The sequence below is a fragment of the Diaphorina citri genome, unplaced genomic scaffold (assembly GCF_000475195.1).
Source record: "Diaphorina citri unplaced genomic scaffold, Diaci psyllid genome assembly version 1.1 scaffold574, whole genome shotgun sequence".
Taxonomy (NCBI): domain Eukaryota; kingdom Metazoa; phylum Arthropoda; class Insecta; order Hemiptera; family Psyllidae; genus Diaphorina; species Diaphorina citri.
In genome coordinates this window covers 60181-78334 of record NW_007378008.1, presented here as the reverse complement: position 1 = coordinate 78334, position 18154 = coordinate 60181, and the positions used below count along the sequence as shown (strand labels likewise).

The following is an 18154-nucleotide window of genomic DNA, read 5'->3' as shown; positions in this document are numbered from 1 at the left end:
TACTATTGAGAGGTTCGATCGTTTTACTGTCAAATAGTCTTAGAAGGTGAAAATAAAAGCGAGACCCCCTTGAAGAGATTAACAGTGGCCGGTCTTTTTCCTTTCCTCTTTTTTTTTCACATACCTACTCTGTCATACATATTCTGTCTTCTTCTTCTTCACCTTTTCCCGTGTACAGACGGGGTCGGCGTTTTTCGTCAGCCCTCAATCAGCCCTAGCTAGGGTGATTGCTTTGGGCTGACATTTGGTTTTGGCCACAAATTTTACGAGTGGATGCCCTTCCCTCTCAACCCTTGCTATTTCTTTAGCAAAGGAAATTCAGGCTGGTATACTCCCTGTTTATAGTCCCCCATATTCTGTCTTCTTCTTTTCAATCAGCTTCAATCAGCCCTAACTAGGGTGATTGCTTTGGGCTGACATTTGGTTTTGGCTACAAATTTTACGAGTGGATGCCCTTCCCTCTCAACCCTTGCTATTTCTTCAGCAAGGGAAATTCAGGCTGGTATACTCCCTGTTTATAGTCCCCCAGCGAGACAAAGCTGGTCTACTCCCTGTTTAATGTCCCCCAGCCAGACAAATGTCATACATATTCTGTAGATAAGAAAATAAACAAAACCAAGAATGTAAAAAGATATACAAAATATTAAAATTAAATTTATTTACAGACCAATCTAGGTACAAATTTATTAACACAATTTTTTTTAAATTCTTTTTCTTCATTCTGTTAATGAAAGGAAAATACAGCTTATCGCCGGGTCCACAAAGGGGCTCTTGGATTAGAAGGAAGAGGTTGAACCCGTTGTTGAACACTTTGATATCAGGCCGAGCCTCAGGTCGGAACTCATTCAGAATTATCTGTGAAGAAGAAACAGGGTTTATTTTATTTGGGGATAATCTTTAGTTCAATTTAACACTTTATTGATCTTATTAAGGACTAGCCAAAATCTGTTGCTTCGCTCTAGATTTCTGCTAGTAAATCCTTAGGCATGGCCATTCATGTCACTTATCCATTTAGTGGTCTTGCTTGGCATAGCTTGACAAAAACAAACTGGAAAATACCCTATAACCTTCACGGGAGTGCAAGCAATAGTTTTATACCTAGCAATTGGATGAGCAGTTTGGCCAGGCATAATGCTACAAAAAGGAGCTGTCACAAATGAGCAGTGATCAGTTATTATAGGGTTAGGTTAAACACAAAAAGGAGCTTCCTTTTTCACTGTCATGACTTCTGAATAATTACCCAAATTACCTGCCACTCCAGACTTTCATCTTCACATATTGGCACAGACAACATGAACATATCATAATACATCTGTTTTCTACCAGGCAGGAGAAAGCTTTGGCCACACCGTTCAACTTTCCGAATCTTGTACTTCCGATTGAAGAAACCTGGAATAAATTGAGGAAACATAATTATATGTTTTTTTAATTACAATGTTATGTTAATGAATGATGTTGAAGAAAACCCGGCTACTTGTACCTCCCCCATTGGTACCCAAATCCCGACCGATGAGATGTCCTGTGATCCCATTGAACAGGACGAAAAGAAAAGAACCAAACGCCTTCACTCTTCTGTTGAAAGTACAGATAAAATTGAGAAGAAGGTAAAAGTAGATACTGAATTCCAAGATGAATTCTTGGAAGCTCTTGACTCATGCCTTAAGGAGAAAGAATGCAATACCCCAAAAAATGAAATTTTGAGACTTTTCCGAGAAACTAAAAACGCAAGAAATAAGCCGGCAATCATATCCCAATTCAATTTTGACACAAAAGTAGTTGGTGATGTTTTAAAAAAATTGGTTTCTCTCAAAATCGCCCCATCTATGAAACGTAGAATCAAGACATTACTGAAAGATATGAATGTTGATAATGAGATCCAAGAGACCCAGACCCAATCTGAAACTGATAAGTCTGACTCTGAGAATATCTAATGTTTTATGCTATAGTTCCAGACATGATCGTTCGTTCCTCCCCTGTTCTTATTCTTTTATTTTACTATGAACCCCAAATGTTATATATATACGTTATTTCTCCTCAGTCTTCCCCTTGACTCCCACATGGATTTCGTTCTACAATGGAATATCAATGGTCTAAAAAACCACCTTAATGAACTCACCATCAAAGTAAAAGATATAAACCCCAAGATTATCTGCATCCAAGAATCGCACCTAAAAGAGGAAGAAAATTTCAACTTCAAAGGTTTCAAATCTGTTCGGAAAGATTTCACTGGAGGTGAAGAAGCGTGTGGGGGCGTGGCCATACTTATTAAGAATAACCTTTATTCCCAGGATCTCCCGATACAATCTCACCTTCAAGTAGTCGCAACTATTGTCTATGTATCTCCTACATTTCCTATTTCTGTGTGTACCATTTATATCCCACCCAATGTCTCTCCCTCAAAAGAAGATTTATTGGACATTATAAATCAACTCCCTCGTCCTTTTATCCTGACAGGAGACTTCAATGCCCATAGTCCTCTTTGGGGATCTCGATATTATAACCCTCGAGGAAAAGCCCTAGAAGCAGTCATCTTATTGGAGGATATCCATGTGTTAAATAAGTTCGAATGCCCAACTTATCTACATCCTGCTTCTGGTTCCGAGTCAGTCATAGACTTCAGTCTCTGTAATGCAGCTCTAGCACCTAAACTAGAATGGGACATACAACCGCAGGACTCTGATCATCATCCCATTGTTATATCTGTTTGTGTCAATTCCACCCCCGAGAGTAATTTCCTCCCAAAATGGAAAATGAATAAAGCTGATTGGGCGAAGTTTTCAACTCTGGCTGACTTCTCGATTGATGAAAATCTTTGTGTCCAAGAGCAAGTCAAAGAGTTCACAAACAAACTCTTATCTGCCGCCAGTGAATCCATCCCAAAGACCAAACCTTTGAAACAGAAATACGCAGTCGCGTGGTGGAACGACAAATGTTCTCTTGCGATAAAAGAAAGAAACAGAGCTTTCCGCATTTACAGTAAAAACAAAACTATTGAAAACTGGATAAACTTCAAAAGATTAAGAGCTAAAGTTAAAAGAACCGTCATCCTATCAAAAAAAGAATCGTGGCTCTTGTTTACAAGTACCATTTCTTCCTCTACTCCTTCAACCGTTGTATGGGATAGGATCAAAAGGATTGAAGGAAATGGGCGGAGTTCTTCAAAAATTAAGTCCATAAAAGTTGACAACAAGACTATCTTAGTTCCCAGTGAAATAGCCCACAATATCGGATTATACTTCGAACAAAAGTCAAAAGAAAGAAAAGATTCCTCCCCTATTGTACCTCAACCTTGGGACTTTTATTCTGAGAACGAAGAAAGTTATAACAAGTCATTCACCATGTGGGAGTTAGAATCAGTATTAAAGCTTCTCAAACCACATTCGTCCCCTGGCCCTGATGAAATACATAACGAAATGTTACGCCACCTACCATATCACACAAAAAAATCCTCTTGAAACTGTTCAATTCAATATGGAAGGAAGACGAGTTCCCTGACGATTGGAAGAAATCAATTCTAGTTCCCATCCCTAAACCGAACAAAGATAGCACTCTCCCGGAAAACCTCAGACCAATAAACCTCACGTCCTGCCTGTGCAAACTGTTCGAGAGGATCGTTATCCGAAGATTAAATTATTTCCTGGACAAAAACAAACTCCTTGTCCCACAACAATCTGGATGCAGGAAAAATAGATCTACCCTAGACAATCTAGTGAATCTACAAACTGAAATCTCCAATGCGATTATTAATAAACAATATCTTTTATGTACATTTTTTGACATCAAATTCGCGTACGATTGCGTTCAAAGAGAGGTAATTATGCGCCAATTACACAAATGGAATTTACGTGGACATCTTCCGAACTTTCTTTTCAAGTATATGGACGAGAGGAGTTTCAAAATACGTCTAAACAACTCAACCCTCTCCCAAGATTTCTCCAATGTGTGCGGAATCCCACAAGGGGGCGTGGCTAGTAGTACCCTGTTCGCCATTGCAATTAACACCATTACCAGCTATATCCATCCCAGCCTATCATCTTCCCTTTTTGTCGATGACTTTGCGATTTTCACCCGGGACAAAAATAAGGACCTCCTAATATCAACTATGCAAGAATCCATTGACAAATTAAATCATTTTAGCGATCAAACTGGATTGTATTTTTCCCCACAGAAAACTCAATGTGTTCTTTTCTCAAGGAAGTATAAACAGAATAACATAGCCGTTAATCTGACTATGTATGACTCAAGAATTGAAGTTGTCGATCAATTTAGGTTTCTAGGACTCACGTTTGACAAGAAAATGAATTGGAAAATCCACCTAAGGAACCTGAAACAATCATGTGTTGCCCGATCTCGGATTCTGAAAATCCTTAGTAAGAAATCCTGGGCTTCTGACAGAAAAATGCTCATCAGAATGTACAAGTCCCTAATACGCTCCAAACTTGATTATGGATGTCCTGCCTACAACTCTGCATCTGCGAATACCCTCCAAATCCTCAACCCAGTTCAGAACCTCTGCCTAAGGCTTGCAACAGGCGCCTTCCGAAGTAGCCCGGTTGTCAGTTTAGAAGCGGAAACAGGCGAACCAAATCTAGACATTAGACGGAAAATGTTAACGTGCAATTACATTACAAAAGTCCTATCGATAGAAAACCACCCGAATGCTATGAGAATCCTTAATCCGCTCTACAAACCGAAGTATGAAAATTCCAATATAAAACCAACAGTTGGAATCCAAAAGAAAAACTTAGAAGACACCATTCCCTTCAACAGCATTATGTTAAAAGCTCTCCCAAAAGAACCTTGGCTGCTTAAATCTCCAAAGTATGATCTATCCCTCAGCACGTATAAAAAAGAAAGCATGCCTGCACAATTCTTCCAAAATGAATTTAAAAATAAAATCGAGGAAAATTTTAAAGACCATGTAAAAATCTTTACAGACGGATCAAAAAACGATCTCGGAGTTGGCTGCGCCTTGACAATACCAGAGAGAAATATTTCTAAAAGATTTGCCCTAAATAAAAATGCCTCCATTTTCCATGCAGAACTTCTTGCTCTCCTGCAATCCCTCATCACCATCAAGGAACTAGGAGTAAACAAAGCGCTAATAATCACAGATTCCTTAAGTTGTTTACAAGCAATTGGAAATATGTTTCACGAGAATCCCCTAGTCAAACAAGTACAAGAAGAGTTCTCATCTACGGATTCCTTGATTGAGTTTTTCTGGTGCCCCAGCCATGTTGGCATTGCTGGAAATGAATCTGCAGATCAGGAAGCAAAGGAAGCCATCAGCAATAATATAACCCACCATGAACTATTCTATGATGAAATAAAAGTTGTCACCAAGAAGATATTTTATGAGGAATGGAACAACAAATGGGTTAATATGAGCCCCAATGAGAACAAACTACGGAAAATCAAAGACTCAGTGTACCCATGGAAATCATCGTGCCAAAAATCCCGCTTGGACGAGGTTTGCCTGATGAGGATGAGATTAGGTCACTCCAAAATAACCCACTCCCACCTCTTCAGAAGAGAAGATCGACCGATGTGTCAACAGTGCCAAGTACCAATGACGATCGAGCACATCCTGATCGCTTGTAGAAATATGCGTTTCAGACCCCCTAGCTTCTCGTCGACCAGCATCTCAGACATTCTGAAAAACGACGAAGGAACATTAAAAGAAGTCCTCCAGTTTCTTAAGCGAAACAACTTTCTGAAAAACCTGTAATATCCCTTTTTCCACACATGGCCTTGCTGCTTAGCGTGTAAATAAATAAATAAATAAAATAAATTTCAAAAGTTTTCCTCAAGGTAGAAATAATAAAAACACACTACCTACCTAGGTACTATCACGTCACGTGAGCCCATGAGTAGTTAGAAAAATGTAGTTCAAATAATATGTTCTCCCATAACATTATGATTTCGTTCACGATAGCCACACTGCCCTCACGTGAGTGTGAGCTTGAGGTCAGTGTGTTTCTTTCTCTTAGCATGCTTAGAGATTAACAAAATTGAGATTGCAGACCCAACTCTATAAGAGTAGATACTTTGAGTACCAAGCTATTGTGATTATAATTACAGTTTTAATTGCTATGCACCTGTAACAGTAACTACTAGAATATGTATAGGTAATAAATTATAATAAATTACTTGACTAGCTGTTCAAATAGACCTAGGACCTTCGGGCTTCATTTTTCTCTTTTATTGTCCACAATCATAGGGCCGAAAAAACTTCGACCCCAACCAGAATCGAGAACGAGACCTTTGGCGTGCAAGCCTAGTGTGATGCCCAGTCGGCCATGGAGGTAGGTCTATCCATGAATTCATTCCTGAACAAAGAATCGTAAAAAACAAACATCAGAGCAGTCATTTTGGATCTGAACGCTTCACGCGTTGTACCTACGAGTATGTAGGTACCAGCCTACCTGGTTTGTTTTACTCCAATATCCATTTTTTAGTAAGTAGATTTTCTGCAATTGGTTTTTCTAATCACTCATTTTCAGTAGTGTTTGCGCGTACCATTTTTTTGAGACCTGTGCAATAGGTATCTTATTCTACTACCTACTTCAACCATCCTGGACCCAACAGCCTTATGGACCAACCCTGTAGAGATGGCGCAGCTCCTGGGCCTGGAGACGGAGATGTAGTCGCCAACTCTAACAACAACAACATACCACAGATCCGTCTCGGTGTTCACGCTAATGGACCAAGTTGAACTGCCACCCTGTAGAAGACACCATACAGGTAGCAGTCTTAGCTTTCTACCGCGGCCTGTCACCTAAATATACTAGACATAACGAGTACGAAGACAAATTTAATGCTCATAGCATTCAGTGAAGTGACAAATAAGAAAGTGGGCCATACTGCATCTTGAAATCAAAACATCACTCAAACATACAATATCCATCAGTCTTTCTCCCCTTGTTATTAACACTGTTATCTTGATGTGTATGTCTTCTGATGTTGTTGTAGTTGTTGTGGGTATTGTTGTTGCTGTTATCTTATTGATGCTAATGTTGTTGTTATTGTATTCCTTGATGTTTTTCTCATGTCCCTTCCTCTCTTCTAAATGTTTTGTTTACAACTTTAGGACTCCATTCATTCGAATGGATCATTTGTACTAGCATACGAGTATTGCTCTATTTACTTAAGTTATTGACAACTTGGGTGACACTTCGGATCTATTTGAGGCTATTGGAAAGACTGAAAGATAGATTTTTAGCTTCCAATATATGTGTCCAGGGAATCAATTAGCATAGAATCCATAATTCCAGTGATTTCTAAATGCTTTGTTCAAACCGATTGGATTGGATCATTTGTACTAGGTAACGTCCAAAATACTGTTCTATTGACTCAAGTTACTGACAACTTCTGTCTTGGGAACATAGGTGACAATTTTCCCGATTTATTTCGGGAGAGAGTCTCCTCGATACGAGGATGGAGTATCCTGGTTTGGATGAAAAGTGGTCCGACCGAAGCGAATTCGAAGTTTTAAATTCGATGATGAAACATTTGGTTAAATCTGTTTCACCATAATTCTCTAACGGTTTGTTCGATTTGATCAAAATTTTCCAAAAATAACGTTTGCTTCAGCATAGGTAACCATCGAAAGGCTTGTCCGATTTTGATGAAATTTGGCAAAAATAAGGGTTCTCATTTTGGGTCCCTCTTGGAACTGGCGAATTGAACTATCAGGGATCACTGTAACTTGACATTGTAGACAAGGCTGTAAAAAAAGAGGAGTAGATATTGAGCAAGATTTGTCAAGCTCATGCTAATTTGAGACAACCTGACAACTTGTCGAGGGTGTAGTTGTCACTTGTCAGCTAATAGAAAATACTGAAAAGGGCTGCCCTCCCTCACTTTCAAGAAAACTTATATTGTAAAAATAAAAAGTTAAAAATAATAATAAGGACTAAATAAATAAAAAACTAAGGAACAGTTCATTGATAGAAAGTCGATATATATTCGGGGCAAAAAAACTGATTGGCACTTTCAGCCCCTCCCGTAATTACCCCCAGAGCACCCCTAAGGCTTTTGGACTTTTTTGACAAGTCTCCCTGTTTATAAATTAAAAGGTTCAACATTTCCCTTCTTTGAATGTTTCTCAGGTTTACCTTTTTTCCCCTCGACTTTGTACTTTGTTTGACAGGTTGGGTATTGTAAAAAGTTCAAATTATTTTCAGATGAAATCAAAACATCACTCAAACATACAATATCCATCAGTCTTTCTCCCCTTGTTATTAACACTGTTATCTTGATGTGTATGTCTTCTAATGTTGTTGTAGTTGTTGTGGGTATTGTTGTTGCTGTTATCTTATTGATGCTAATATTGTTGTTATTGTATTCCTTGATGTTTTTCTTATGTCCCTTCCTCTCTTCTAAATGTTTTGTTTACAACTTGAGGACTCCATTCATTCGAATGGATCATTTGTACTAGCATACGAGTATTGCTCAATTTACTTAAGTTATTGACAACTTGGGTGACACTTCGTATCTATCTGAGGCTATTGGAAAGACTGAAAGATAGATTTTTAGCTTCCAATATGTGTCCAGGGGAATCAATTAGCATAGAATCCATAATTCCAGTGATTTCTAAATGCTTTGTTCAAACCGATTGGATTGGATGATTTGTACTAGGTAACGTCCAAAATACTGTTCTATTGACTCAAGTTACTGACAACTTCTGTCTTGGGAACATATATAGGTGACACTTAGGTGACAATTTCCCCGATTTATTTCGGGAGAGAGTCTCCTCGGATACAAGGATGGAGTATCCTGGTTTGGATGAAAAGTGGTCCCCCGTTCGATCAAAGAAGAGATGAGGCTTTCTTTTGTTCGAGACTGAATTTTTAATAAATCTTAATTTCTTAGCAACTTAGCATTCACCCGGTATAGTGATAGGGTGAGGTTATCTTTTCTTTCACTGTGACAATTTTTTGATCTAAAAATGTTAAAATACCTACTGAAGGTTTAATTCTTTTGCAAACTGTGTTCAGTAAGTGATTCTGTACGTGTGAGTGCTTCTACCAAGGAGTTTCCTGCAGTATTTGCGTGGAAATCTTCAATTTTCCATAGCATTTCACGGCATTTCACGGATTCACCGTTGGGAAGTTGGTAACGTAGAATCAAATTTCTCTTCAAATTTCATCATAACAATAACTTCCCCTCACGCCAACTGATAAGAGGAATAGGCGCCATTCCGTAATTTAAAATATCTCGACATCATTCTAATCCCGTGGCCAATAAGAACTCTCTAATTGTCCCGCCCAATTGAAAACTCGATCTCATGCTGAATATTGCTGACATTCTGGAGGGGAAATAAATATTCTGTTGGTATCTTCTCATATGACAAACAACCCGTGACTTTCTATACCGGGTGAGACAATTAGTTAAATTCCAATAGACATACCAGGGCCGGAATCATGAATTCCACCATGGTGGGGACTCCTATTCCCAAGAGGACGAGAAATAGAGTTAACCAATTGCCCTTCTGTGCTGATATTACTCATGAACCCGTTCTAGATCTTGCCATCCAACTTGAAAACCAAGTGAAAAAATGCCTGGAATCTTTGTCAAGCCAGGACATAAACAATCTTGTGCCGATTATTGTAGAGTCTCTTGTTTCCCTAGACTCGTCCATGACTCTAGCTCAGGAACGTCTTGACAAGTTGGATGCGATGACAGGAAAGCTGAATACCAAATCTGACCAGATCAAGCAATTGAAACAAGAACTGTCGAAGGAAAGGCAAGGGCATCAGCAGACAATTGATGAAAGTGACTTGCAGATCGAAGAGTTATCTAAATGAGCAAGTGCTACCACATGAAAGAAATGTTAGTGTGCTACCATATGAAAACTCAAAGGGTTCAAAAACGTATGCTATAAAAAATACAAAAATCAATTTCCCTTAAGGTGTCCGTTTTGCCCACCCTTCCCCTACTTACCAACATTGTGAGAGAGCAAACTATCTAGGAGCCGTTGATGTATCGGGTGGAACTTCTTTACATAAACATTGCTCCTCTCATCCAATATATCCATGCCCATTTTATCAAAGTGCCCCGAGACACCTTTTATGGAAAGGAAAATGATGTTCTCTGGAAAACCAATGATAGATCCATTTAAAGACTTCAAACTTTTATAATGAAATGATCAACACTTACATATAATGAAATGATCAACACTTATAAAGAAATGATCAACAAATGATTTATTTATTTATTGTTTTCTTAGGCCATAGTTAGGAAGATAAAATTGTAGGTAATAGGTTGCATAGGGTCTATCCCATTTATTGTATAATAAATAAACAAATAGAGCAAATTCACTCAATAGGTTCATAGGTTATGGCCTCCAATGGGGCTTTTAGGGACCAATGAGGGGTGGAGCCTATTATTGGTTCCTAAAGGCTCCTCCTCTGATTGGTTCTTACTTCTTAAAGGCTCCACCTCTGATTGGTTCCTATAGGCTACACCTCTGATTGGTTCATAAAGGCTCCACTTCTGATTGGTTCCTGAAGGCTCCACCTCTGATTGATTCCTAAAGGCCCAATCAAAGTTGGGGCCTTTTTCTGAGTGAGTTTTCACAGTTCTCTGACAAAGTCCTTATCAGAGATGGCCTCACATCTCACATAATCTCCTCAAGTTCAACTTCTTTCTTTCATAAGTACCTACGTGATAAAAGTGATCATTCCCAAATACTCTATCTACTTACCAGAAAACTGTATGACATGGAGAAATCAAATTTGAAATGAAATCAGGAAAATTAAAAACACAGAACGTTGAAGAAAATTTAAATTTTCAAAAAAAGAAAAAAATCAAAATTTCAACAAAAGTGAGGTTAGAAAAAAAAGTAAACAAAAAAATCATGTCCGTGAAGTTAGCGCATTGCTCGTTACGCAGAGGAGATTTCAGGGCTTCCCAAACTTGGGTAAAAAACGTCCCCATTACCAATCTAGGTAGGTACCAGTGGCGTAGCGTCCATGTAGGGCGTGTATGGCGGCCATACACTCATAATTTACTCAAATACGCTTAAATAGGTACGTCAGACTCCAAAAAATTGGGGTCAAGGGGGCCGCTGGTCCCCCCAAGAGGATTTTTTTTTTTTTTTTTTTTAAATCAACCAATCAGACTGGTTAATTCAAAAGTTAAAGGAGAAAAAGAAGAAGAAGAAGAAGAAGAAGAAGAAGAAGAAGTAGAAGACGAAGAAGAAGACGAAGAAGAACAAGAAGAAGAAGGAAGAAGAAGGAAGAAGAAGAAGAAGAAGAAGAAGAAAAATCTCAGATTAAGGACCTGAGAATGAGCTCAGGTATATTATAATCCCCTCCCACTCACCCCACCTCTCTCTCATTGGTCAAAATCTCCGCGAGGAAGCCGCGAACACACTGGTGTCGATGTCGCTCCGCATTGGCGAGCTTCACCAACAACCCGCGCGCGTCACTCTCCAGCGGCACACTCGTCAGGGGACAACTGAACGAAGGTCATTCACCATCAGGAGGTAGTCTTCGCATTGGGCCGCACACACTTCAGGTCCGTCACCGTATAGCGCGGGTTACGCCACGCTTGGTCCCACACCTTCACCACACACTGGTTGAAGTCCGGATCACTCTCATCACCCGCGCCCTCTATCGGACAATCAGTCGAACTATCCGTCTTCTCGCAACTCGTGCGAGTCACTTGCAGCGTGAAGGTGAAGAGAATCCCAGCGACCACCTGACGAGAACTGGATAGTAACTTCAGAAAGCCGAGTTTATTCGTCGAGGAGGAGCCCTCACAGATGACGCCGACAGCAAAGCTAAGCGCGTCCGCAGCCTCTTCATCCGTGGTAGCAACGTCGACCGGATTCCCGACGATGTCTCTCCGCGCGAGTGTCGCCTGCGGGGCGCACACGGAGCGCACCACGCGAGGCGCTTCGCCGGAGGTAACAGGCCTCACACAGTCCACACTACAAGTCTCCATCGGGGCCACCTGCTCCTTTAGACAACCCTCTTCCCCGCTGAGAGACTTCCTCTCCACGCAAGCTGTAGACATACTGACAAGCGTCAGCGAGTACTGCACAACACTCCCGTCCAGAATGAGCTGCTCTCGTATGCTCAGGACGTCGAGGGCAATGCGTCTGTAGTTGTCGCCGTCGATTTCGTCCAGCTGGATCATGGCGTAGTCGGCGATGAGTCTGATTTGTTCCCATCTGGTATGAGGCTTTGGAGGACTGTCCTCCTGAGGTTCAGTCGCTGGGAGACCGCTTCTCCCATGGGGACAAAGTTCCTGAACCTCACTCCCGCGAGGATCAGATCCTCCAGGGAGCACGGACTCCATCTCCTTCTTCATCTCAGCGGCTGGATCACCCGAACGGATCTGCTTGCTGCCGGCATCACAAGGTACCGGAACCATCATCACGGGCAAAGGCTCACACTGGGTGACGTCATCTTTCATACCAGCCTGATCCAAATTGAACCTCGCCCGGCAGAGCCGAATCTCGTCTTCGCAATCAAGGAATCTCAAGATACTAGAGTTGGAGACTAAGTACCTGGTAGGTAATTTTGGTATAAATTTGATTTTTTTTTTATATAGGAAAAGCTCGCGCCCCCCCTGATTTGTCTCCACGCCCCCCAGTTTGAGAACCTCTGCTGTAGAGGGTCTCTATCATTTTCATATGGTTTTGCAGCCGACAACGCGCTACAACACCTGGAGGCCATCTGAGGAGGCGGGCTCAACGTGTTGCTGGATGATGTAGATCTGCCCCAGCTGATGGGAAGCGTTGGATGTACGAAGGAGGGAGGTGTCCTTGGCGATAAGTTGAGAGGCGAACTTCTTGAAGTCCAGGTCGGCGTCTTGGGATAACTCTGCTAGGGATGAAGCGATGTTGAGGGAAAGGAGGACGGATATCCAGACACGGATGAACGTGTGCATCCCGGTCTTTCTGGACATGACGGAGTTAATCTCTCGTAGATCTATTACGGTTTGGGTACAGTTGGAGAGAATGGACGTAGATTTATGAACCAGGATGCTCCAACAACTAGAGACAAAATGGACCACTCCAGACACTGGACTTTCTTCAACTAAAACTTTCTCTTGAGTTCTCGAGACTTTATTGAAGTAGAATTTTCCCTATCGTCTGTCAAGAGGAACAAATCTGAGACTTCTAGCCAGTATCGACTATTATCGACACAATGAATTCCCCGGACTGATTCTCGCACAGACAAAACATCGACCGGTGCCAGTTGTGCTAACAATGACGACAACATGGCATATGTCTGTATATGGATAATCTACATTGTTGTTGACGTTGGATTCCGTAAAATCGAACAAAATTTTTCATAGTCATTTCGTGATGAGAGGGTACAGTTGGAGAGAATGGACGTAGATTTATGAACCAGGATGCTCCAACAACTAGAGACAAAATGGACCACTCCAGACACTGAACTATCTTCAACTAACTTTCTCTTGAGTTCCCGAGACTTTATTGAAATAGAATTTTACCCTATCGTCTGTCAAGAGGAACAAATCTGAGACTTCTAGCCAGTATCGACTATTATCGACACAATGAATTCCCCGGACTGATTCTCGCACAGACAAAACATCGACCGGTGCCAGCTGTGCTAACAATGACGACAACATGGGATATGTCTGTATATGGATAATCTACATTGTTGTTGACGTTGGATTCCGTAAAACCGAACAAAATTTTTCATAGCCATTTCGTGATGAGGAATATATTATCAGCAAAATAGTCATAATAGTAATAGGCAGCAAAATAGTCAGTGTTTACACATACCAGATGGTAAATAGTGGAACTCCATATGCAATCTAGCATACACAACAAGCTGGGCCCGTCCCTCCGGGAATTTTTAAGCCCGTAGTTTATTCGATCGTGATTAGAGAAAATCAATACCTATGTACCTACCTAATATGTTTAATATTCAGTTTATTATCATTCTTGATTTGATTTTTTGATTTTACTTTCAAGTAATGATTTAAAAATCAAGACTAGAGCCCGTTCTCCCTTTATTCCCAATATAATGTTTCAGTCACCCATCCATTTATTATCATTCTTGATTTGATTTTACTTTCAAGTAATGATTTAAAAATCAAGACTAGAGCCCGTTCTCCCTTTATTCCCAATATAATGTTTCTCACATCCACATTTATTGGCCTTCCTCGGCGTAGCTTAACATAGGTAACGCTAAAACCGGTCTTAAATGATCGACTGAAGTGTTATCAATTTATTGGCTTTGCTCGGCGTAGCTTAACATAGGTGACGCTAAAACCGGTCTTAAATGATCGACTGAAGTGTTATCTGAATTGGCCTTCCTCGGCGTAGCTTAACATAGGTAACGCTAAAACCGGTCTTAAATTAACGCCGTCGATTTCGTCCAGCTGGATCATGGCGTAGTCCGCGATGAGTCTGATTTGTTCCCATCTGGTATGAGGCTTTGGAGGACTGTCCTCCTGAGGTTTAGTCGCTGGGAGACCGTTGAGCTGCTCTCGTATGCTCAGGACGTCGAGGGCAATGCGTCTGTAGTTGTCGCCGTCGATTTCGTCCAGCTGGATCATGGCGTAGTCCGCGATGAGTCTGATTTGTTCCCATCTGGTATGAGGCTTTGGAGGACTGTCTTCCTCCTGAGGTTTAGTCGCTGGGAGACCGCTTCTCCCATGGGGACAAAGCTCCTGAACCTCACTCCCGCGAGGATCAGATCCTCCAGGGAGCACGGACTCCATCTCCTTCTTCATCTCAGCGGCTGGATCACCCGAACGGATCTGCTTGCTACCGGCATCACAACGTACCGGAACCACCATCACGGGCAAAGGCTCACACTGGGTGACGTCATCTTTCATACCAGCCTGATCCAAGTTGAACCTCGCCCGGCAGAGCCGAATCTCGTCTTCGCAATCAAGGGAGACGGTGCAAGTGGCCACGGCTGTGAACTGCAGATACACCTGGAGGCCATCTGAGGAGGCGGGCTCAACGTGTTGCTGGATGATGTAGATCTGCCCCAGCTGATGGGAAGCGTTGGATGTACGGAGGAGGGAGGTGTCCTTGACGATAAGTTGAGAGGCGAACTTCTTGAAGTCCAGGTCGGCGTCTTGGGATAACTCTGCTAGGGATGAAGAGATGTTGAGGAGGCGTTTTCTACCACCTAACCCTTAGAGCTCCATTATTATGTGGTCACACTCTCAAATAAATGAGGATAAAATTCCACGCCTCGGCTGGGATCGAACCCACGCCCTCCTGTTTACCAGGCGAGCGTCTTGACCACTATACGCTACCGAGGCAGATATGTGTAGATAATGTGAACCTACCTGTTAGGTAGGTATATTCTGAAGTGTGGTCATTTGTTCATCCCGTGAATCCCGTCCTAGATATTATCCTAAACAGATAAGGTTGGAAAGACTGACTTTCTCCCACATCCTCTTTTCTTTTCCTTCTCTCTTCACTTTCGTTAACGATAAGATCTTAGTTGTTACAGTTCCCTCTATCAAACCTCTTCGCTAAAAAGAGTCATACCGTTCTGCCTAGATATTTGGCCATTATTCGCACCGTTTTTCGCCCGCACCAGCTTAAGTTTGGCCTGCATCACTCAAAGACACGACTAGAATTAGCTAGTCTCTTCTTCACAGACCATGTCGAGTCAGCACACGTCACTCCTCTTGATCAGCATCGCATTCTGCTTCGTTCTCTCTCAAGGTCATTCAGCACAACCTGATGCTGACCTCTCCAAATGTCCGTATCACACCGGTAACAAACCAGCCATGGAGTCTATAGTGTCAATCGTGGCGGACGAAAATGAACCAAAAACGACAGCAAAAAACGCCGAAGACGCCCATAAATCAGATGCTGATCGAGAAAAAGACGCCCATATCAAAGAAGGTCAATGTTCCAGGCCTGACAATGAAGATGTCCAATGTGAATCAGCACCTCAGCATGACAATTTCAAAGACGTCGAAAAATCAGAACCGAATAGTGCAGCAAAAAACGCCGAAGACGCCCATAAATCAGATGCTGATCGAGAAAAAGACGCCCATATCAAAGAAGGTCAATGTTCCAGGCCTGATAATGAAGATGTCCAATGTGAATCAGCACCTCAGCATGACAATTTCAAAGATGTCGAAAAATCAGAACCGAATAGTGAAAATGTCAAAGATGTTCAACCTGATTCAGTTGATCAAGAAATTAAAGGTGTCCAAAAATCAGCTCCAAATACTGGAAATGTCAAAGATGTTCAACCTGAATCCGCTGCTAAGAAAGAAATCCACAAAGATGTCCGAAAATCAGCACCAAATTCTGAAGAAATCAAAGATGTTCAACCTGATTCAGCAGCTGACCAAGAAATCCACGAAAACAAAATGGTGACTCCTTCTTACCAGTACGAATTACCACGCCCATATCAAAGAAGGTCAATGTTCCAGGCCTGACAATGAAGATGTCCAATGTGAATCAGCACCTCAGCATGACAATTTCAAAGATGTCGAAAAATCAGAACCGAATAGTAAAAATGTCAAAGATGTTCAACCTGATTCAGTTGATCAAGAAATTAAAGGTGTCCAAAAATCAGCTCCAAATACTGGAAATGTCAAAGATGTTCAACCTGATTCCGCTGCTAAGAAAGAAATCCACAAAGATGTCCAAAAATCAGCACCAAATTCTGAAGAAATCAAAAGAACTATATCGACTACAATGTTCAAATGTTTCAGGACGGACCTGACCAGGTAAGGAAAATGAGTAGCAAAAAATTAATGGTATCCCCTGAAAAACGAACTATATCGACTACAATGTTCAAATGTTTCAGGACGGACCTGACCAGGTAAGGAAAATGAGTAGCAAAAAATTAATGGTATCCCCTAAAAAAACTGTTTGTGGTGAAAAATTTGGTGCCAAGTATCAAATCAAAATTTTCGAAAGTTACTCTTTACTCTTTCCCTGCGGTAGTCTTGGAGGTACTATCGTCATTTTATGATCTTATGTCATCTTACTGTTTGTTTGTCGCTTTTCAGGAAAAAATCCAACCACACCATCATCGAATGGGGGACTTCCTATTCACCTGTTTGATCCTCACGTCCCATTTGTTGGGTCAAGTATTCCGCTACCTAGTGTCATTTTATAGTTCCTATTTCGTTTTTATCTACACTATAGCCTCCCTGACATCCATCCTACTCGAGTTACAATTTGTCATACTCCTCATCAACATTAGACGGTCGTTCTGCACACTCAACTCTCATCTGAAACGCAACAAACACGGATCGTTCAATGCGATTGTCAAGAAAAACATAATGTTCTATGATTTCAAACATACCAAGTCGTTTATTAGATCTTATGAACTTTTCACCTATCTCGTGACAATTTTGATTGATACCCTGATAGCGACGTTCTTATTGGACCTAATCAGAGTGCTTTACACGCGCGCGCCAATTTGACAAAGCCTACACCAATGTGTCACTTCCTCATCACTGGTCCGCCACCTGAAATCTCTGTGGCATGTCCTTGATACATAGCATACCCTGTTAAGCAAGGACGAGCAATCCCTGGTATGCTAGGACAAAAGTTCAAATTCCTTCTCTTCCGGTGTTCTTAGGGCTAGGATGAGGGTCCAAATCAGATATTGATAATCTTTCTCTTAATTGCACAATGCACATAAAGCAGTGAAACTGTGTGGTACAATGTTTAAGTATAAAATTATGTGGTACAATGTTCAAGTTCACAAATAATAACTTGTGTTTACTTTGAATCATTCAGACTAGGAAGCAACTGGACTTAAGAATCATACTTGAGGTTACTGCTAGGGGCAATGGGCTCTTACGGACCCAAAATCTCTGAAAACGACATCGGAAGAAACGGAAGTAGTGTGAAGCAGGACCGTATCCAGGATTATGTCGAGGGAAGGGGCGAGAGTCCAAATAGTGATGTATGGGGGATGCTCCAAATTTTCGGAGCCAAGCCTACGGCAAAGGACTCCAAATAGTGATGTATGGGGGATGCTCCAAATTTTCGGAGCCTAGCCTACGGCAAACGACAAACATCAAGCTCGAGGGAGAGGGGCCGGGCCACCGCCAAATTGTGAAAATGATCAAAATTGGAGAGGAAAACTAACAAAGCCGGGAAAAGACATCCTACATCCCCTTAAAGTAGTAACCATGGTTCTCATCATATTGTCCAGGGCAAACC

At 41.4% G+C, this 18154-nt stretch overlaps 2 protein-coding genes across 2 annotated transcripts in view; one reads left to right on the top strand and one right to left on the bottom strand.

Annotated features, from left to right (window-relative positions):
• LOC103510215 overlaps positions 1–18154 on the top strand; it is a 31257-nt gene that overhangs the window by 7845 nt on the left and 5258 nt on the right. The gene's annotated exons all lie outside the window — the stretch shown is intronic.
• LOC113467867 (cystatin-like) lies at positions 11477–14432 on the bottom strand. The gene is made up of 2 exons (XM_026824326.1): positions 14362–14432; positions 11477–12129 (listed from the first exon to the last, which is right to left on the bottom strand). Exons 1-2 carry the CDS (start codon positions 14377–14379, stop codon positions 11485–11487), a joined length of 663 nt encoding a protein of 220 aa, XP_026680127.1. The 5' UTR covers positions 14380–14432; the 3' UTR covers positions 11477–11484.